Genomic DNA, 22,187 nt, shown 5'->3' with positions numbered 1-22,187 from the left:
ACAACATCTGTGTGAAATTAGCACTGAGATATCTGACACGTTGCTGGTGTTGCCAGGGACACGATCATGACCAGAGTGTAGCTTCTAAGAATACACTGTATCAACAAAGACTCATTATTTAGAGAGAGGGAGAGACGGAGAGAGGGAGAGAGAGCCCCCGTTGAAGCCGTCCGTGCTGTCCGTGCCCTTTGAGTAGTCATAGCAACCCGTCCTTCATCGGCCACAGCCCGTCAGGACGTTGGAGGGACAAGAGAGAGACACCGGAGAAGGAGAGAAACAGAGAGAGAGAGATATCAATGTTTGGGAAAATCATTCATCCTTTATATATTAACTGTCTGTTTTACAGATTGCCCAAATATAAAACACAACATCTTCACTGCTCCTCTCCCAAAACAATTTAAGCTACCCATTAATACATTTTCTGTAGAATCCAGACAAAATAGAATGTCACACAGTTGTAAGCCTCCTACACACCTGTAATTAATGCATAAGGGCTGTGTTATCCAGTGTCCAGTTGTCACCTCTCAATCCCATCTAAAACATTGGGATTAATATTAACTGTCAAACATGATTGTCGCAGGCTTACGGATGGAGAGGAAGGGGAAGGAAGTACCGCAGACGGCTGTGATGTGAGCAGCCCTGCGAAGCCTGCAGTAAAACCTGGGATAATCACAGGGCTTTATTGCGAGGGCCAAGTGATGACAGCTCCTTTCTGTGTCTGTGTTGACTCAAGAAGTGCGTGTAATTGGGCTCTTAGAGCCACCCCTTGAGCCTGTTTACATAGGATACGGAGGAGAGTATCCCTCCCCTTTCCCTACTCCAGTCCTTTCATACTCTCTCTGCTCTGCAGCTGGGTCTGTGTTTGGAGCCCACAGTCTCACCACAACATCAGCCTATTATCAAACTACACACACACACTGTCTGATGACGTATATCTCACACACTTGCATGTGTTGAATGAAAGAGGGAATTTATTGACTCACGCTTCTCACCTCTGTGTTTTACATTTTTACTAGTGTATATATCTCATTTGAGCTGGTGTTACAGTATATGTATGGGTGGTGAGTCCTTGTGGCAGTGGAATGTTTGTTTTTTCCGTAAAAGATTCATTTGGAACTCTGTCACCGACTAGTCCTCTTATCCTGAAAATGTCAGATAATCTGCACCTGTGTTACATTTATGCTTTTCCCCCCACCTGCTCCAGTGGAAGCTATTTTTCACAGATGTTCTGTGAGAGAGTCCAGCTCCGAATGTGTTTGTGTGTATGAGGAATGGAAGCAGAAGGCATAACAAGCTTTGTCCTTGGCTCGGCTTTTAAAGAGCCGTGGAGAGAGAATGCGAGGCTAGTGAGTTTAAGAACGGACACACATGCTGATGAAGTTCACGCGCTGTACATTTTCTTTTTGTTCTGTAAAGTATTCCTGATGGCTGCTCTATTTCAATATGATTAAATGCATTGCAGAAAATGAATCATTTGGAAATTATGTGAAATCTTTCAAATGACTTTTACCCTAAGCTGCTGCCAATTACTCTATCGTGGCGGCAGGTAGCCTAGTGGTTAGCGCTTTGGAATAGGAACCAAAAGGTTGATAGATCGAATCCCCGAGCTGACAAGGTAAAAATCTGTCGTCCTGCCCCTGAACAGGCAGTAAACACACTGTTCCTAGGCCGTCATTGAAAATAAGAATTTGTTCTTAACTGACTTGCCTTGTTAAAAAAAGTAACACATTTTTTTGTTTCCCTTCCTCCTCTGGTAAAATGTAGCTAGCACAAACTGTGAGTTTGGCCTTTGGTTAGGGGTGTAGCTAGCTAATACATCTCACTTCTGGCGCTGCCTGGTGTTCTCCTCCCCCTGTTGATTCAGCTCCAGACCTTTTCCTACAATTCTGGATATGACTGAGTCAGTTAATTGCTCTGCAGTTGGAGAAAACCTGTAGGCCTCTTAATAGCAAACAATTAGAGACTATGGCTGGAAATCATTCACTCATAGTCAACCACGGCATTGCTCCTGTGCAGCAAAAAAGTACAGGTTAGGTAATGGAACTACTTAGACAAGGCATGCAGATTGAACAAAACAATATATATTCTGATATGCCATGAAAACATTCATACCCACTTGGGGTTATGAAGACCCCCCCCCCCCCCACAATAAATACACATTTGTAAGAATTAAGCAAAATCATCCATAGCACATGATGAATATGATTTCCTCCCATCAGCAGTTTGCAACACTGTACATTTGATTGAACATTGCTGTTGCTGAGAGACCCTCACCACTCAGTCAGAGCTCCTCTCTCCAGCCTGCACAGCAAATTGGCAGGTGTTTAAATCCCGGTGTTGAGGTAAAACGTGTTGTGAGTGTCATATCTGAGTGTTGATTCGAGTGAGGTTATCACTAGAGGATTTAAATTGACGCCACCTGCGGTGAACAGTGTTAACCAGGTGGTGGTGTTGTTACTCGACTGTAACTTCCGTTAACTCTCAGAGTGGAAAAGGTGTTATGGCGAAATGTTTATGTTCCTATCAATCAATGCAGTAAATGTCAACAAGCACACAATAATCAAACTTCTTTTTAAATAATCCCCCAAAAAGTACAGCAGTTGATATATAAATACTATATAAACATTATTAAAGTGACCCGTGTTCAATGACTATGTACATAGGGCAGCAGTCCCTAAGGTGCAGAGTAGAGTACCCGGGGGTAGCCGGCTGGTGACAGTGACTGAGGAGCAGCGTACAGGGTTTCAAAAGGTTTCCTCGGCTGCTCCCATAGAATACATTTTTTGGGGGTTCAAGGCAGTTGAAAAGGCTCTACATGGAACCCAAAAGGCTTCTACATGGAACCCAAAAGCGTTCTTCATATGGTTCTCATATGGGGACACCCGAAGAACCCTTTTATGTTCTTGATAGCACCTTTTTTTCCTAAGCGTGTAGGTTACTGGGCAGAGGTTGTCTAGGGTTGGATAATCCACGATAATCCACGAGTCCCTGCCACATGCATCTGAGCCATTGAACTGTGACTCCACTTCGTCTCTGTACTGACGTTTTGCCTCGTTGATTGCCTTACGTAGGTCATAATTGGTTTGTACACGTCCATGTTCCCAGTCACCTTGCCGTGGTTATCTCCGCCACGTGGCGAAATGTGTAGAATTGCAGGAAATTAGCTTTAAAACAGATACACTTTGTCATGCGGCCAACGGGAGGGCCTCTTAAAGTCTTTGGTCGGCGACCGCACCCATGGCCACGCTCCCATGAAGCCGACCACATAAACCCCATTTTGATCCAGAGAAAACTGTGATTGATTCATTGATCTCATACTACACATAGATAAATAACATGCATTTTTCTAAACTAATCCCATCTGTAAATGGTTGGACTTATTTCACCCATTATTGAGATGGTTTAGGTAGTTTAATTTTTCATTATTCCCTACCTTTGCAGTCATTCTAACTGCAGATTGTGAGTGGTTGAAAGTCACAATTATTGGATATCCTAACTCTGACTCGATTCCAATAGGAATTATATAACACTTTGCAAGCCAGCATAATATGACTTGCCGATGTGGCCTGTAAACCAGGAGTTTCAAATCACTGTGAGTAAAACTAGGCTGTCGAAGTATGGTATTGTCAACAAAAAAAGTTATTGTCAAAAAAAGTAATGGATTGTCATAAATAATAGTTTTTATGCTAAAATATTAACTTAGGGAATCATTTGGTGAAGAATACAGGAATGAAAGCCATGATTACAACAAACATGTCACTGTCACTAGCAAACACAATCATGGGTGGTACAGGTACCTTTAAAATTCACTCGAAAGGCAACCTGGGAAATAAATATGCAAATAAGGCTTTAAACCTTCCAGTGATATACAAAAAAACACGCAAAAACAAATGACTGTAACACCACAGGTGTTAATTCCCTAACACTGAGATTGTGTAACAGCATCAGCGCCAATAAAATGTTAATGTTAGTTGGAATTTGCAACATCCATGGTTTTAGGGACCTAAGACTCTTGGGGTGTTAGTTTAACAACACTTTAAAAAGTGTTAGTTTAACACTATTTTGGTGGGCTACATATACACAAGAAAGTGTTACATTTAACACTGTGGGTGTTCAAATTCTGATCGCAAATTTGCTGTGTGTCCCGTCTCTCCTCCCATCAACACAGACAGACAGCACATCTGCTGCTTTCCCAACACATGGCTGTATACTTCCCTCCATCCAAGGAAACACTCAACACTCAATTAACATTACTCCCTGTTTCACTTCTTTCCAACGTAGCATTGTTAGCCCACTGGCTCGGGTACGTTATGCGCAAGAATCCCCCTGTCCATGAGAAAATCAAACAATGCTTATTTACACTATGCAGGAATAAGTCATCATCCACCGTTCATTCCTGGTGGAGGAGTTGATGACAATGAGGGATTCTTTTGTTTTGACCGCAATAGAAAGTAGATCCAGATGGTGGCACATGCGATGTGAGTGAGGCGGCCGTGTGAAACTCCCCCTTTCACTGGCTGTGTATTTTGATATGAGCCGTTTTGGGGGATAGGAAGACGTGAATGCAGCTGTCAGCCCTGTGTTCTGGGCGATTCAGGACATGTGGCGGACGTACGTCGATGCAGGTTTGCATGTGTCAGTGTGTATGGGGGTTTTGGCCCTGGTCCTTTGTCGCTCAGACACCGTTCTGGTCTCTCTTGCGAAGAGATTTCATCTCAAAATGAGACTAATCTCTGTAAATAAAGCTAAATGAAAAGGAAAGTCATTTACACAATGTGTTTTTTGGGAAAGGTAGACGTTGCTCCCAACCACTGACACAGGGTCAGCTATTTCCCTAATGATTAAGGTTAGGACTGATCAAATCTGATGTTAGACTATAGACTGTTTTTCAGTTGCCCTCTCTCCTTCTTTCTGTCTCCCAGAGGCGACAGACCAGGGAAGCAGGCGCGAGCTCAAGTCCATGCCCTTCATCAGCTACCTGTCTGGGCTGCTGAAGACCCAGCTGCTGACAGAGGACCTGGTGAGTGGCGTGGAGATCCGCTGCGAAGAGAAGGGCAGCTGTCCGTCGGCCTGCCACCTGTGCCGTCAGGCAGGCCGCGAGCAGCCCTCGCCCATCCCCGTCCTGCTGGAGGTCAGCCGCATCGTGCCCCTCTACAACCTGGTGCAGGACAACGTCACGAAGGAGGTGAGGGGGGATGGAGGGAGAGTTGGATGAAGGGGGCAGGGAGATGGAAGGAGGGTGATGGACTGCACCACCAAATAAGTGAGGGTGAAACGAGGAACAAAGGGAGAGAAGGATGGTGGGAGAAGAATAGGGATGATGGGCGGAGACCCCTCTATAGTCTGGTACAGAACTACGTCACCAAATAGGTGAGGGATGGAGGGGAAAGAGGCAATGGAGAAAAGGTAGGAGGGGAACAGTGGAGAGGGATGGAGAGAAGGTAGGAAGCAGTGGAGAGGGATGGAGAGAGGGTAGGAGGCAGTAGAGAGGGATGGGAGAGAAGGAAGTAGAGGGGCGGTGGAGAGGGATGGAGAGAAGGTAGGAGGGGAACAGTGGAGAGGGATGGAGAGAAGGTAGGAGGGGAACAGTGGAGAGGGATGGAGAGAGGGTAGGAGGCAGTGGAGAGGGATGGAGAGAAGGTAGGAGGCAATAGAGAGGGATGGAGAGAGGGTAGGAGGCAGTGGAGAGGGATGGAGAGAAGGTAGGAGGCAGTAGAGAGGGATGGAGAGAAGATAGGAGGCAGTAGAGAGGGATGGAGAGAAGGTAGGAGGCAGTGGAGAGGGATGGGAGAGAAGGAAGTAGAGGGGCAGTGGAGAGAAGGTAGGAGGCAGTGGAGAGGGATGGAGAGAAGGTAGGAGGCAGTGGAGAGGGATGGAGAGAAGGTAGGAGGCAGTGGAGAGGGATGGAGAGAAGGTAGGAGGCAGTGGAGAGGGATGGAGAGAGGGTAGGAGGCAGTAGAGAGGGATGGGCGAGAAGGAAGTAGAGGGTGGTGGAGAGGGATGGAGAGAAGGTAGGAGGCAGTAGAGAGGGATGGAAATAAGTAAGGGAGGTGGTGGAGAGGGTAGGAGGCAGTAGAGAGGGATGGAGAGAAGGTAGGAGGCAGTAGAGAGGGATGGAAAGAAGTAATGGAGGTGGTGGAGAGGGATGGAGAGAGGGTAGGAGGAGGGCAGTGGAGGGGATGGGAGAGAAGGAAGTAGGGTGCGGTGGAGGGGATGGCAGAGAAGGAAGGAGGAGGGCAGTGGAGAGAAGGAAGTAGGGGGCGGTGGAGAGGGATGGAGAGAAGGAAGGAGGAGGGCAGTGGAGAGGGATGGAGAGAAGGTAGGAGGCAGTGGAGAGGGATGGAGAGAAGGAAGGAGGGCAGTGGAGAGGGATGAGAGAAGGAAGGAGGAGGGCAGTGGAGAGGGATGGGGAGAAGGAAGGAAGAGGGCAGTGGAGAGGGATGTAGAGAAGGTAGGAGGAGGGCAGTGGAGAGGGATGGAGAGAAGGAAGGAGGAGGGCAGTGGAGAGGGATGGAGAGAATGAAGTAGGGGGCAGTGGAGGGATGGAGAGAAGGAAGGAGGAGGGCAGTGGAGAGGGATGGAGAGAAGGAAGGAGGAGGGCAGTGGAGAGGGATGGAGAGAAGGAAGGAGGAGGGCAGTGGAGAGGGAGGGAGAGAAGGAAGGAAGCAGTGGAGAGGGATGGAGAGAGAGGGTAGGAGGCAGTGGAGAGGGATGGAGAGAAGGTAGGAAGCAGTGGAGAGGGATGGAGAGAAGGTAGGAGGCAGTAGAGAGGGATGGAGAGAAGGTAGGAGGCAGTGGAGAGGGATGGAGAGAAGGTAGGAGGCAGTGGAGAGGGATGGAGAGAGGGTAGGAGGCAGTAGAGAGGGATGGGCGAGAAGGAAGTAGAGGGGCGGTGGAGAGGGATGGAGAGAAGGTAGGAGGCAGTAGAGAGGGATGGAAATAAGTAAGGGAGGTGGTGGAGAGGGTAGGAGGCAGTAGAGAGGGATGGAGAGAAGGTAGGAGGCAGTAGAGAGGGATGGAAATAAGTAAGGGAGGTGGTGGAGAGGGATGGAGAGAGGGTAGGAGGAGGGCAGTGGAGGGGATGGGAGAGAAGGAAGTAGGGTGCGGTGGAGGGGATGGCAGAGAAGGAAGGAGGAGGGCAGTGGAGAGAAGGAAGTAGGGGGCGGTGGAGAGGGATGGAGAGAAGGAAGGAGGAGGGCAGTGGAGAGGGATGGAGAGAAGGTAGGAGGCAGTGGAGAGGAATGGAGAGAAGGAAGGAGGGCAGTGGAGAGGGATGAGAGAAGGAAGGAGGAGGGCAGTGGAGAGGGATGGGGAGAAGGAAGGAAGAGGGCAGTAGAGAGGGATGTAGAGAAGGTAGGAGGAGGGCAGTGGAGAGGGATGGAGAGAAGGAAGGAGGAGGGCAGTGGAGAGGGATGGAGAGAATAAAGTAGGGGGCAGTGGAGGGATGGAGAGAAGGAAGGAGGAGGGCAGTGGAGAGGGAGGGAGAGAAGGAAGGAGGAGGGCAGTGGAGAGGGAGGGAGAGAAGGAAGGAGGAGGGCAGTGGAGAGGGATGGAGAGAAGGAAGGAGGCGGGCAGTGGAGAGGTGGAGAGAAGGAAGGAGGCAGGCAGTGGAGAGGGATGGAGAGAAGGTAGGAGGAGGGCAGTGAAGAGGAATGGAGAGAAGGAAGTATGGGGGGCGGTAGAGAGGGATGAAGAGAAGGAAGTTGGGGGTAGTGGAGGGATGGAGAGAAGGAAGGAGGAGGGCAGTGGAGAGAAGGAAGTAGGAGGGCAGTGGAGAGGGATGGAGAGAAGGAAGGAGGAGGGCTGTGGAGAGGGATGGAGAGAAGGAAGGAGGAAGGCAGTGGAGAGGGAGGGGAGAAGGAAGGAGGAGGGCAGTGGAGAGAAGGAAGTAGGAGGGCAGTGGAGAGGGATGGAGAGAAGGAAGGAGGAGGGCAGTGGAGAGGGATGGAGAGAAGGAAGGAGGAAGGCAGTGGAGAGGGATGGAGAGAAGGAAGGAGGAAGGCAGTGGAGAGGGATGGAGAGAAAGAAGGAAGGAGGGCAGTGGAGAGGGATGGAGAGAAGAAAGGAGGAAGGCAGTGGAGAGGGATGGAGAGAAGCAAGGAGGAAGGTAGTGGAGAGGGATGGAGAGAAGGAAGGAGGAAGGCAGTGGAGAGGGATGGAGAGAAGGAAGGAGGAGGGCAGTGGAGAGGGAGGGAGAGAAGGAAGGAAGCAGTGGAGAGGGATGGAGCGAAGGTAGGAAGCAGTGGAGAGGGATGGAGAGAAGGTAGGAAGCAGTGGAGAGGGATGGAGAGAAGGTAGGAGGCAGTAGAGAGGGATGGGAGAGAAGGAAGTAGTGGGGTGGTGGAGAGGGATAGAGAGAAGGTAGGAAGCAGTGGAGAGGGGTGGAGAGAAGGTAGGAAGCAGTGGAGAGGGGTGGAGAGAAGGTAGGAAGCAGTGGAGAGGGATGGAGAGAGGGTAGGAGGCAGTGGAGAGGGATGGAGAGAAGGTAGGAGGCAGTAGAGAGGGATGGAAATAAGTAAGGGAGGTGGTGGAGAGGGATGGAGAGAAGGAAGGAGGAGGGGATGGGAGAGAAGGAAGGAGGAGGGTAGTGGAGGGGATGGGAGAGAAGGAAGTAGGGGGCGGTGGAGGGGATGGGAGAGAAGGAAGGAGGGGGCAGTGGAGAGAAGGAAGTAGGGGGCGGTGGAGAGGGATGGAGAGAAGGAAGGAGGAGGGCAGTGGAGAGGGATGGAGAGAAGGAAGGAGGAGGGCAGTGGAGAGGGATGTAGAGAAGGTAGGAGGAGGGCAGTGGAGAGGGATGGAGAGAAGGAAGGAGAAGGGCAGTGGAGAGGGGTGGAGAGAAGGAAGGAGGAGGGCAGTGGAGAGAAGGAAGTAGGAGGGCAGTGGAGAGGGATGGAGAGAAGGAAGTAGGAGGGCAGTGGAGAGGGATGGAGAGAAGGAAGGAGGGGAACAGTGGAGAGGAATGGCAGTGAAGAGAAGGAACGAGGAGGGCAGTGGAGAGGGATGAAGAGAAGGAAGGAGAAGGGAAGTGGAGAGAAGGAAGGAGGAGGGCAGTGGAGAGGGAGGGAGAGAAGGAAGGAGGAGGGCAGTGGAGAGGGAGGGAGAGAAGGAAGGAGGAATGCAGTGGAGAGGGAGGGAGAGAAGGAAGGAGGAAGGCAGTGGAGAGGGATGGAGAGAAGGAAGGAGGAAGGCAGTGGAGAGGGATGGAGAGAAGGAAGGAGAAGGGCAGTGGAGAGGGATGGAGAGAAGGAAGGAGGAAGGCAGTGGAGAGGGATGGAGAGAAGGAAGGAGGAAGGCAGTGGAGAGGGATGGAGAGAAGGAAGGCGGAGGGCAGTGGAGAGGAGGAAGGCAGTGGAGAGAAGGAAGGAGGAGGGCAGTGGAGAGGGATGGAGAGAAGGAAGGAGGAAGGCAGTGGAGAGGAATGGAGAGAAGGACGTAGGAGGGCAGTGGAGAGGGATGGAGAGAAGGAAGGAGGAGGGCAGTGGAGAGAAGGAAGGAGGAGGGCAGTGGAGAGAAGGAAGGAGGGCAGTGGAGAGAAGGAAGGAGGAGGGCAGTGGAGAGGGATGGAGAGAAGGAAGGAAGAGGGCAGTGGAGAGGGATGGAGAGGAGGAAGGCAGTGGAGAGGGATGAGAGAAGGAAGTAGGGGGGGGGCGGTAGAGAGGGATGAAGATAAGGAAGTAGGAAGGCACTAGAGAGAGAGAGAATGAAGGAGGTGAGCAGTGGAGAGGGATGTTGAGAAGGAAGGAAGCAGTGGAGATAGATGAAGGAAAGGTGGCTGGTAGAGAGGGGGCGATGGGGAGCTCTCCTCTGTTTGATAAATAACTAAAGTACCAGTCAAAATTTTGGACACACCTACTCATTCAAGGGTTTTTCTTAATGCTCAAACGCATTGAGGAAAGAAATTCCACAAATGAACTTTTAACAAGGAACACATGTTAATTGAAATGCGTTCCAGATGCCTACCTCATGAATGTGGTTGAGAGAATGCCAAGAGTGTGCAAAGCTGTCATCAAGGCTTTAAACTGGTACTGTACGTCACCACAGAGGTGAGGGGAAAGGGGGGAGGAGAAAGGGAGAGAGACGGATGGTAGGTGAAGGATAGGTGACAATGGGGGGATTGGGGAGACAGCCACGTCTAGAATGACATTATCAAAGAGGTGAAATGGGGGGAAAGGCAGAGAGGAAATGGAGAGATATGTGGAAGTGTCAAGCCAACAGTACAGTTTACTGAGTGTAAATATGAATTACAGCAATTTTATCGAATAAAACTATATTTCAGTAGGAAATAAGATGATAAAAATAGATGTGCCATCTGGTCAAAGGGTTCAACCGAAAGTTCCATTGCTATAACCGTACAGGAAATTCAAGAACAGGAAACATATTTGTATAGTTTGTCATTTATTCACACATCCATTTGTAATTTGGCTGCTTTGAGAATATAAAATTTACAGTATAAGGATATTTTAGTTTTACCACAGCAAAGTTGACACAATCGTGCTTGGCTGTAATATCAGGGTTGGGCTTTGAATTAAAGGCAGTCGAATCAGGAAGTAAACAAAAATTACTATTCAATAATCGAAAAGGGGAATTTATTTTCAATCACTTCTCAATAAACTGAAAAGCAGAAGCTATTTATTTTAAGAGTTTTAACCTTTCTGAATTTTAAATTCAAATAATTTCCTGAATTGACTGCCTTCAATTCAATTTGAGCCCAACCCTGGTAGATGTAGTTACCAAACTCCCCCCTAGGTGGAGTAAGTGGGTTAACTTTCACTATTTAAAATACACTGTAGTGTGGAGAATAGAAAAAGGTGACGTCATGGTTCTCCTCTTGTGGGGATAAATGCAGAGAGTTGTGTTTGTGCGTGCGGGCATGCGTGCGTTTGATTGTGTATAATTTTTTTCTAGATTCAACTGAATTGTCTTGTCATGACTGTGTTGCTGTTTTGGGTGATGTTTCCCCCTTGAGAGGAACCTTTGATTATTAGATACTGGAAGCTAGTCATGTTTGGAATCTCATCCCTAAGGTGATTTAGCTGAGGGTCTGGCTCCGCTTCACATTTAGTTTACACCATCTTCCCTCAGCTGGGCTCAATCTGAGGAGAGGGAGATGCAAATAGGAGGTCCAATGCACTTGTGTGTGTGTGTGTCAAAAGTTATATTACACCTACTCATTCAAGGTTTTTTCTTTATTTTTACTATTTTTTACATTGTAGAATAATAGTGAAGACATCGAAACTATGGAATAACACATATGGAATCATGTAGGAACCAAAAAAGGTGTTAAACAAATCAAAATATATTTTAGATTCTTCAGAGTAGCCACCCTTTCCCTTGATGACAGCTTTGCAAACTCTTGGCATTCTCTCAACCAGCTTCTGCTGGAATGCTTTTCCAACAGTCTTGAAGGAGTTCCCACATATGCTGAGCACTTTTTGGCTGATTTCCTTCACTTTGCAGCCCAACTCATCCCAAACCATCTCATTTGGGTTGAGTTCGGGTGACTGTGGAGGCCATGTCATCTGATGCAGCACTCCATCACACTCCTTCTTGGTCAAATAGTCCTTAGCCTGCAGGTGTTTTGGGTCATTGTCCTGTTGTTTTATTTCATAGTTTTGATGTCTTTACTATTATTCAACAATGTAGAAAATAGTCAAATTAAAGAAAAACCCATGAATGACTAGGTGTGTCCAAACATTTGACTGGTACTGTATGTGTGTATGATTATGTTTATGACTCACCTGTTAACTGGATTGCATTGGCTCTGGCTGATAACGGATGTCCCTTGTCCCCTCACTTACGTAGACACACACAAATGCATGCACACACACACACTAACACACGCACACACACCGCTACCCGTTCCCCATCACCTCCACTGGGACCAGAACGGTCAAGCATCTAATTACCCTGCCTGACTAAAATTACAGCATGCAGCACTGCAGTAACAGCACTGGCAACACACACGCACACATGCACAACAACAAAGACCCCAGCCCATACGTGCCGCCCATACCAAGCGCCTGTATCAGCCACGAAGAAAAGAGGCACAATCGATAGCAGACGGCCCCTAGTGGGCTCAGTCGATACATAAACGTGAGGAAGAGCAAAGTGTCCTATTTTTCTCCTCCTTCTAGTCTTCTGGGGACGGGGGGGGGGCAGACTGCGGTGGGTCACTGGCGTGGGTCGGCCCTCCGAGGTAGCTAGTGCTGCTCTTGGCCAGCTCTCTGAAAGACTCCTGCCTCTATTAGCATAGCAGACACAACGGCCTGGCCATACATCTCTACTACACGATAAAGGCAGTACACTGATTCGAAACTGTACCGTGTGACTACCCCTCTCCCCCACCTGGAAAAAGACAGCCGCGCAAAAAGCTTTCACTAAGATGCTACAATAAATAAACAACAGGAAATCATGGTTGTTTATTGTCAAGCAAAAAGGAAAGGATGTTGCCCTTGTGTGCCTGTGTGTACAAACCCAGTTTGTATCTCCAGCCATGCAAAACTACCTGCGGCTCTCAATGCCAAGCTGCCGTCTTGCCTCCGCTGCTGCTTCCCCTGCTGTCTGCCTATGACAAGGCTTGTCATGTTCCTCCCATTTCGATCTGCCCATTACAAATGTAGACAGGTATTGTGTTACTATCTGGAATTATCCGTCTGTCTGCTTCCTCGGAAAACAGCCCTACCGGAACAATGGGGCAAAGGATTAAAACAACAAAATTCACTGCCCCCCTCCTCACGTCAACAACACGGTTCCAGGAAAACATTTTGAGAGAAAGTAAAAGTCACTCTCCGACTCTGTCTTCAATGCTACGATTACGACAGGGCTAGTTTAAGGATTTGACGAAGAAAACGGGAGAAAAACAAGATGATCTTTGAAGCTGTTTTACATTACATGTTATGTATGATGTTTATCTCCCAGTCAGATAATGACAGAGAGACCTCTCACCACCTCTTTGGGGAAGTGTTGAGTCAGGCCTGTTATGAATGTATGTTTCATAACCCCAGATCCTACCCCACACTGAGACTATACCTACCTACTGTATTTGGAGAGTAACTATACGCAGTTAGCTACTCTCCCCCTAGAAGGACCCTCCCCTGGCCCTGTTTCAGTGACAGAGCCCAATACCTCAATGGATAAATAAATAAACTCATGCCAGTGGAGGTTGCCAGCAGGCCTGAGTCCTGCATGGCCCTGATTGAATTATGGCAGAGCTATTGAACAAATTGGCTGTGAGGCTAATGACTCAGAACACTGTGTATCTTGCTGAGTAATCAACCCCCCCCCCCACTCCGCACCCACAACACTCTAAACCCCCCCCCCCCCACACACGTCTTTTCTGTTTTCCTAAATGGCGTTTCCTGCACAAGGTCGGGTGCAGACCCAGGTTTGACTCATGCAGTCTCCTTAAACTTGTTAAACTCAGGGCTTGAGGAAAATTAACGAGTTTACTGGGGCGGCCTCTCAACTTTTTGTGTGCTTTCTGGAGTTGGGGTGGTGACGGTGTAATCTAATGGAAACTGTTTGGATCTCCTCTTCAAAAATGCCCCCCTGGAAACGGTTTACCCCCAAGTGCATCTAGGCTGCAGGTTTATCCAATAAGCTCTAAGCCTCTATAAGAAAGGTTATGACAACAGACCTGGCCACCCCTTGCTCAAATTTGTCACCGGGGGGAAAAAAGTGTGAAGCCACCGCTTTTTACCAAATTGATTTATTTGAACACGAAGAGGCTGGAAACCCACAACACAGAGCCATTCAAGTTGCCATTAAGCCTGGATCAAATTAGCTTAGAGCATCCTGAGACCAGGTTGACTCTCTTGAAACTCAATATGGGTTAGGGTTCCTTAGTGACCCAGCCGCCACCCCAGCCCCCATCAACCCTTCTGTGAACCACCATACAATTGGCCCCAATGTCCCTTAGTTCCTGGAAGTCCTCCGCTTGATGGAACTCCTAGAAACTGGAGATCTAGATGTTCTATTCTTTGTTAACAGGATGGAGAGGGGTCCTTGCCACCCACACCACATCACACTGCTGTCACCGCTATCCTGCTATTCTGCTCCTCGCTGACTCTCACCACCCCGGATCCTCCAATAAATCAATATTGCAGGCCAGCTGGCCAGTGTTTTCACAAATTAGCCAGAGGAGATGGACAGTAATGTGGCCGGTGTAGATTAGCCAAACAGATTAATATGCTAGGAGGTCACCATGATCCCCTGCTCTTCTTGTAAGTGATGGCTTTCTGCATAGTGAGCCAAACCAGGTACTACATTGTCTACTGGCTAGTGTGATGTCAGAGGGTTTGGTGGCGTGGGCAGGACAGGGCGGACACTGCTATGTCACACTGGTCAAAGTGGAGAGGAGTGTGCAGAATTGAATTTCTAAAAAAGATATATATATAAAGTAACAAAAAGTTCTACCCGATGATACCATCAAAAGTTAAAACATTTTTTAAACTATGATTTTCAAACACTATGAGATTCGCGGTGACAAGAATACCGTCCCTTGAGCTAGAAACTCGTTGAGGTTTTAAAAAATCACTGTTGTTTCTTTCTTTTTTTAAACACAGATCATAGAACCACTCTGTTTTCACATATGTAGACACTGGTTTAGTGCTGGAGATTATGAATATGTGGTTGAAAAGTGGGGGAATTGCCCTTTAAGAGGGAAAAAATACTCTTCTAAATCTACAGTTGAAGTCGGAAGTTGACATGCACTTAGGTTGGAATCATTAAAACTCGTTTTTCAACCACTCCACAAATTTATTTTTAACAAACTGTAGTTTTGGCAAGTCGGTTAGGACATCTACTTTTTGCATGACACAAGTAATTTTTACAACAATTGTTTAATTTATAATTCACTGTATCACAATTCCAGTGTGTCAGAAGTTTATATTCACTAAGTTGACTGTGCCTTTAAACAGCTTGGAAAATTCCAGAAAATGATGTCATGGCTTTAGTTAGAAGCTTCTGATAGGCTAATTGACATCATTTTAGTCAATTGGAGGTGAACCTGTGGATGTATTTCAAGGCCGACCTTCAAACTCAGTGCCTCTTTGCTTGACATCATGGGAAAATCAAAAGAAATCAGCCAAAACCTCAGAAAAAAAATTTGTAAACCTCCACAAGTCTGGTTCATCCTTGGGAGCAATTTCCAAACGCCTGAAGATAACACGTTCATCTGTACAAACAATAGTACGCAAGTATAAACATCATGGGACCACGCAGCCATCATACCGCTCAGGAAGGAGAAGCATTCTGTCTCCTAGAGATGAAGGTACTTTGGTGTGAAAAGTGCAAATCAATCACAGAACAACAGGAAAGGACCTTGTGAATATGCTGGAGGAAACAGGTACAAAAGTATCTATATCCACAGTAAAATAATTCCTATATCGACATAACCTGAAAGGTCTCTCAGCAAGGAAGAATCCACTGCTCCAAAACCGCCATAAAAAGCCAGACTACGGTTTGCAGCTACACATGGGGACAAAGATCATACTTTTTGGAGAAATGTCCTCTCGTCTGATGAAACAGAAATATAACTGTTTGGTCATAATGACCATCGTTATTTTTGGAGGAAAAAGGGAGAGTCTTGCAGGCCGAAGAACACCATCCCAACCGTGAAGCACGGGGTGGGAGCATCATGTTTTGGGGGTGCTTTGTTGCAGGAGAGACTGGTGCACTAAACAAAAAAGATGGCTTCATGAGGAAGGACACTTGTGTGGATATATCGAAGCAACATCTCAAGACATCAGTTAGAAAGTTAAAGCTTGGACACAAATGGGTCTTCCAAATGGACAATGACCCCAAGTACACTTCCAAAGTTGTGGCAAAATGGCTTAAGGACAACAAAGTCAAGGTATTGGAGTGGCCATCACAAAGCCCTGTACTCAATCCTATAGAAAATTTGTGGGCAGAACTGAAAAAGCGTTGTTGACCAAGGAGGCCTACAAACCTGACTCAGTTTCACATTGTTAAAATAAAGTGGTGATCCTGACTGACCTAAAACAGGGATTTATTTACTAGGATTATATGTCAGGAATTGTGAAAAACGGAGTTTAAATGTAGTTGGCTAAGGTGTATGTAAACTTCCAACTTCAACTGTATAAGTTAATGCTTTATCATGAAGGCAATAGAATAAAGTGCTCCACCATTCCAGCTATTACATAAACAAATCAAATCTAAAAATCGTCTCAGGCATGATGTTTGCCTGCAATCCAACCCCCTTAAGGGGCCTCCCTGTCCAACCCCTTCTTCTTCCCTACCCCCACCCCGGTAGCACTGGCCACTACTTATATGGATCCATCAGTTTTCTGGGAAAAGCATAATCTACTGTTAATCAATACGGGATAGTGTATCATCCTATCCTCCACTGCCGTACCATGGCTCAACTAACAGGATTGGACAGTAGTTTCTCCCTGTGTTTTAGCTGCGTGCAGAATTGTGCCAGGCCATGTCATGGAGGGATTTTCCTGTTGTGTGTGTGTCTGTGTACATGTCTGTTTGTGTGTCACATATTTTGTTTTATACTGAACGTGCTTGACATATTAACACTTACTATGTATCCATAACAGGCTGATGTCTGTTCTGTTTTTGTTTTTTCATCCTGCCCCCGAAGGGTATACTGCAAAGCAGACTCAATGAGTTAGCCTGCTAACTTGCTTAAGTATTCAGAAATGACTTATTTTGGGGGTAAAGAAGCAGTGCCTTCAGAAAGTATACAGACTCCTTGACTTTTTCTACATTTTATTACGTTACAGCCTTGTACTAAAATGGATTAAAGAGAAAAAATCATCAGCAATCTACACACAATACCCCATAATGACTAAGCAAAAACTGTTTTTTATACATTTTTGTAAATTTATATGAAAATGAAATACCTTATTTACATAAGTATTCAGACTCTTTTCTCTAAGACACAAAATTGAGCTCTGGGTATTCCTGTTTCCATTGATCATCCTTGAAATGTTTCTACAACTTGATTGGAGTCCACCTGTGGTAAATTCAATTGGTTGGACATGATTTGGAAAGGCACACGCCTGTCTATATAAGGTCCCAAAGTTAACAGTGAATGCAAAAACCAAGCCATGAGGTCAAATTAATTGTCCATAGAGCTCCGAGACAGCATTGTGTCGAGGCACAGATCTGTCTGCAGCTTTGAAGGTCCCCAAGAATACAATGGCCTCCATCATTCTTAAATGTAAGAAGTGTAGAACCACCAGGACTCTTCCTAGAGCTGGCCGCCCGGCCAAAGTGAGCAATCAGGGGAGAAGGGCCTTGATCACGGAGGTGACCAAGAACCCGATGGTCACTCTGACACAGCTTTAGAGTTCTTCTGTGGAGATGGGCGAACCTTCCAGAAGGACAACCATCTCTGCAGCACTCCAACAATCAGGCCTTTATGGTAGAGTGGCCAGACAGAAGCCACTCTTCAGCAAAAGGCACGAAAACCCGCTTGGAATTTGCCAAAATGCACCTAAAGACTCTCAGACCATGAGAAACAAAATTGTCTGGTCTGATGAAACCAAGATGGAACACTTTGGCCTGAATGCTAAACGTCACGTTTGGAGGAAACCTGGCACCATCTCTAAGGTGAAGCATGGTGGTAGCAGCATCATGATGTGTTGATGTTTTTTAGCGGTAGGGACTGGGAGACTAGTCAGGATTGAGGCATAGATGAACAGAGCAAAGTACAGAGAGATCCTTAATGAAAACCTGCTCCAGAGCTCTCAGTAACTCAGACTGGGGCAAAGTTTCACCTTCCAACAGGCCAACGACCCTAAGCACAAAGCCAAGACAATGTGGTAATGGCTTTGGGACAAGTTCTATATGTCGTTGAGTGGCCTAGCCAGAACCCGGAATTGAACCCGATCTGACATCTCTGGAGAGACCTGAAAATAGCTGTACAGCAACACTCCCCATCCAACCTGACAGAGCTTGAGAGGATCTGCAGAGACGAATGGGAGAAACTCCCCAAATACAGGTGTACCAAGTGTGTAGCATCATACCCAAGAAGACTCGATGCTGTAATCGCTGCCAAAGGTGCTTCAACAAAGTACTGAGTAAAGGCTCTGAATACATACAGTGCCTTGCGAAAGTATTCGGCCCCCTTGAACTTTGCGACCTTTTGCCACATTTCAGGCTTCAAACATAAAGATATAAAACTGCATTTTTTTGTGAAGAATCAACAACAAGTGGGACACAATCATGAAGTAGAACGACATCTATTGGATATTTCAAACTTTTTTAACAAATCAAAAACTGAAAAATTGGGCATGCAAAATTATTCAGCCCCCTTAAGTTAATACTTTGTAGCGCCACCTTTTGCTGCGATTACAGCTGTAAGTCGCTTGGGGTATGTCTCTATCAGTTTTGCACATCGAGAGACTGACATTTTTTCCCATTCCTCCTTGCAAAACAGCTCGAGCTCAGTGAGGTTGGATGGAGAGCATTTGTGAACAGCAGTTTTCAGTTCTTTCCACAGATTCTCGATTGGATTCAGGTCTGGACTTTGACTTGGCCATTCTAACACCTGGATATGTTTATTTTTGAACCATTCCATTGTAGATTTTGCTTTATGTTTTGGATCATTGTCTTGTTGGAAGACAAATCTCCGTCCCAGTCTCAGGTCTTTTGCAGACTCCATCAGGTTTTCTTCCAGAATGGTCCTGTATTTGGCTCCATCCATCTTCCCATCAATTTTAACCATCTTCCCTGTCCCTGCTGAAGAAAAGCAGGCCCAAACCATGATGCTGCCACCACCATGTTTGACAGTGGGGATGGTGTGTTCAGGGTGATGAGCTGTGTTGCTTTTACGCCAAACATAACATTTTGCATTGTTGCCAAAAAGTTCAATTTTGGTTTCATCTGACCAGAGCACCTTCTTCCACATGTTTGGTGTGTCTCCCAGGTGGCTTGTGGCAAACTTTAAACAACACTTTTTATGTATATCTTTAAGAAATGGCTTTCTTCTTGCCACTCTTCCATAAAGGCCAGATTTGTGCAATATACGACTGATTGTTGTCCTATGGACAGAGTCTCCCACCTCAGCTGTAGATCTCTGCAGTTCATCCAGAGTGATCATGGGCCTCTTGGCTGCATCTCTGATCAGTCTTCTCCTTGTATGAGCTGAAAGTTTAGAGGGACGGCCAGGTCTTGGTAGATTTGCAGTGGTCTGATACTCCTTCCATTTCAATATTATCGCTTGCACAGTGCTCCTTGGGATGTTTAAAGCTTGGGAAATATTTTTGTATCCAAATCCGGCTTTAAACTTCTTCACAACAGTATCTCGGACCTGCCTGGTGTGTTCCTTGTTCTTCATGATGCTCTCTGCGCTTTTAACGGACCTCTGAGACTATCACAGTGCAGGTGCATTTATACGGAGACTTGATTACACACAGGTGGATTTAATTTATCATCATTAGTCATTTAGGTCAACATTGGATCATTCAGAGATCTTCACCGAACTTCTGGACAGAGTTTGCTGCACTGAAAGTAAAGGGGCTGAATAATTTTGCACGCCCAATTTTTCAGTTTTTGCATTGTTAAAAAAGTTTGAAATATCCAATAAATGTCGTTCCACTTCATGATTGTGTCCCACTTGTTGTTGATTCTTCACAAAAAAATGCAGTTTTATATCTTTACGTTTGAAGCCTGAAATGTGGCAAAGGGTCGCAAAGTTCAAGGGGGCCGAATACTTTCGCAAGGCACTGTATGTAAATGTAATGTTTCATTTTTAAATATATTACATAAATTTGCAAAAATGTCTAAAAACCTGTTTTTGCTTTGTCATTATGTGGTATTGTGTGTAGTTTGATGAGGAAAAACAACATTTTAATTGACCTAACAAAATGCGGAAAAGGTCAAGGGATCTGAATACTTTCTGAAGGCACTGTAAGCTTGAAATGGGCATGGTCTAATTGACACAACAACTCAAAACACATAAGTTTTGCATTCTTAATCAGCCAGAAGTAATTTATTATCAAACTGGCTAACTCATTGATCCTGTTCTGTAGTAGACCCTTCAGGTCTTACCTCTCCTACCCTCCTCCGAACCACAATTAGACCCCCCCCCCCCCCCCCGCCCTGTTTACCCAGTTGAGACTGGATTGCATTACTCTTTGAAACATAAACACAGGGCCGTAATCGGTTTGTCTATTTTTCAAATGTGCAGCCATGCAGTCAAGCAAAGCCGGCCTGACTGGGGGGTTTTCTAGGAATGTGAGGCAGAGCTGTGGTCTCCCCCAGCCTCCCCAGCATTAGAGATAATTTCCCATGTTTGTCTATGGGTCTGCATGCATGTGCTCCCCAAAGGCTTCCTGTTGTGTTTGCTGATGATCTGGTTCCCATTGACTGAGTTGCGGACTGTGGAGGCGTCTCTCTCTTTCTGTCTTTCTGTGTCTCGTCTCTTTCTATTGTTCAGCCAACATTTAGCCACATGGTTGGCGGGGGATCTCGTAATCTCAAGAAATGCAATCACTTTCTTCCACATTTTTCCCCCTGTCTTGCCTGTCTCTCTCAGGAAAGTCATTATTTGTGGATTGCAGTGTTGGCTAGGCTGAGTGGGCTTCCCACTAATAGGGGCTCATTCAGCAGGCTCATTTAGAGGGGGTAGTGTTGGAGGGTAAATAAGGGGAAAGACCTGACTGACTGCTGGAGGCCTGTTGATCCTATCGCCTAGCAGGGGGGCCCTCACTGGAGGGAGGGAGGCATCCCAGCCCAGTGCTCCCATACTGTACATCGCACTACGTTTCATTTTAGGATTTTAGCACTTTGTAACTTGTATTGAAAAGTGGTATACAAATAGTTATTATTAACACAATTAAAGTAATTATTAGAATACACACACCTTTCTTTGTTTCTCTCTGCCTCTCTGTTTCTCTCTCCATCTCCTCTCCTTTTCTCTTTTCCTCTCTGCTCCTCTCTTTCTGTATGCCTCTTTCTTGCTGCACGGTCTGTCTTGCTGCTGCACGTTCCAGAGCTGTATACACAGCACTGAGTGAGTGAGGGCTGGAGAAGTCAGTTCCCATGAAGGACTGTCTGGGATTTTAGCACTAACGATGCAACCACTGTTTCGGGGGATGGCAACATCGGCTTCTGGAGGCATTCCACTCTCAGTGTCTGTCTCTCTCTATATATAGAGCTTTTCAGAACAACTACTCGGGTTGCCTTGATTTCATCTCAATCGCCATCTCAAATACTGAACCAGGGAGGTTTTCCAATGCCTCACAAAGAAGGGCACCTATTGGTAGAACAAAACCAGACATTGAATATCCCTTTGAGCATGGTGGAGTTATTAATTACACTTTGGAAGGTGTATCAAGACACCCAGTCACTACAAAGATACAGGCGTTCTTCCTAACTCAGTTGCCGGAGAGGCTTGGTGACTTTAAAACAGTTACAGAGTTTATTGGCTGTGATAGGAGAAAACTGCGGATGGATCAACAACATTGTAGTTATTACACAATACTAACCTAATTCACAGAGTGAAAAGAAGGAAGCCTGGACATATTAAAAAATATTTCAAAACATGCATCCTGCTTGCAATAAGGCACTGAAGTAATACTGCAAAACATGCATCCTGCTTGCAATAAGGCACTGAAGTAATACTGCAAAACATGCATCCTGCTTGCAATAAGGCACTGAAGTAATACTGCAAAACATGCATCCTGCTTGCAATAAGGCACTGAAGTAATACTGCAAAACATGCATCCTGCTTGCAATAAGGCACTGAAGTAATACTGCAAAACATGCATCCTGCTTGCAATAAGGCACTGAAGTAATACTGCAAAACATGCATCCTGCTTGCAATAAGGCACTGAAGTAATACTGCAAAACATGCATCCTGCTTGCAATAAGGCACTGAAGTAATACTGCAAAAATGTGGCAAAGCTATTAACTTTATGTTTGGGGCAAATCCAAAACAACACATCACTGAGTACCACTCTTCATATTTTCAAGCATGGTGGTGGCTGCACCATGTTATGGGTATGCTAGTCATCTGCAAAGACTTGGGAGTTTTTTTAGGATAAAAGAAACGGAATAGAGCCAAGCACAGGGTAAATTCTGGAGGAAAACTTGGTTCAGTCTGCTTTCCATCAGACACTGGGAGACAAATTGACATTTCAGCAGGATAATTATCTTAAAAATAAGGCCAAATATACACTGAAGTTGCTTACGGAGATGACATTGAA

General features: G+C 46.2%; 1 protein-coding gene across 2 annotated transcripts in view; it reads left to right on the top strand.

The window, feature by feature from the left end:
- Positions 1–22,187, top strand: part of LOC109873601 (astrotactin-2) — a 476,030-nt gene that overhangs the window by 367,385 nt on the left and 86,458 nt on the right. For both annotated transcript variants that reach the window (XM_031809054.1, XM_020465242.2), the window contains one exon: positions 4,923–5,185. In XM_031809054.1, the coding sequence (XP_031664914.1) occupies positions 4,923–5,185 (263 nt within the window). The remainder of the gene's footprint in view (positions 1–4,922; positions 5,186–22,187) is intronic.

This window comes from Oncorhynchus kisutch, linkage group LG29, assembly GCF_002021735.2.
Source record: "Oncorhynchus kisutch isolate 150728-3 linkage group LG29, Okis_V2, whole genome shotgun sequence".
NCBI lineage: Eukaryota > Metazoa > Chordata > Actinopteri > Salmoniformes > Salmonidae > Oncorhynchus > Oncorhynchus kisutch.
Note: the sequence above shows the minus strand (reverse complement) of the source record. Positions and strands in the feature narration are given on the sequence as shown.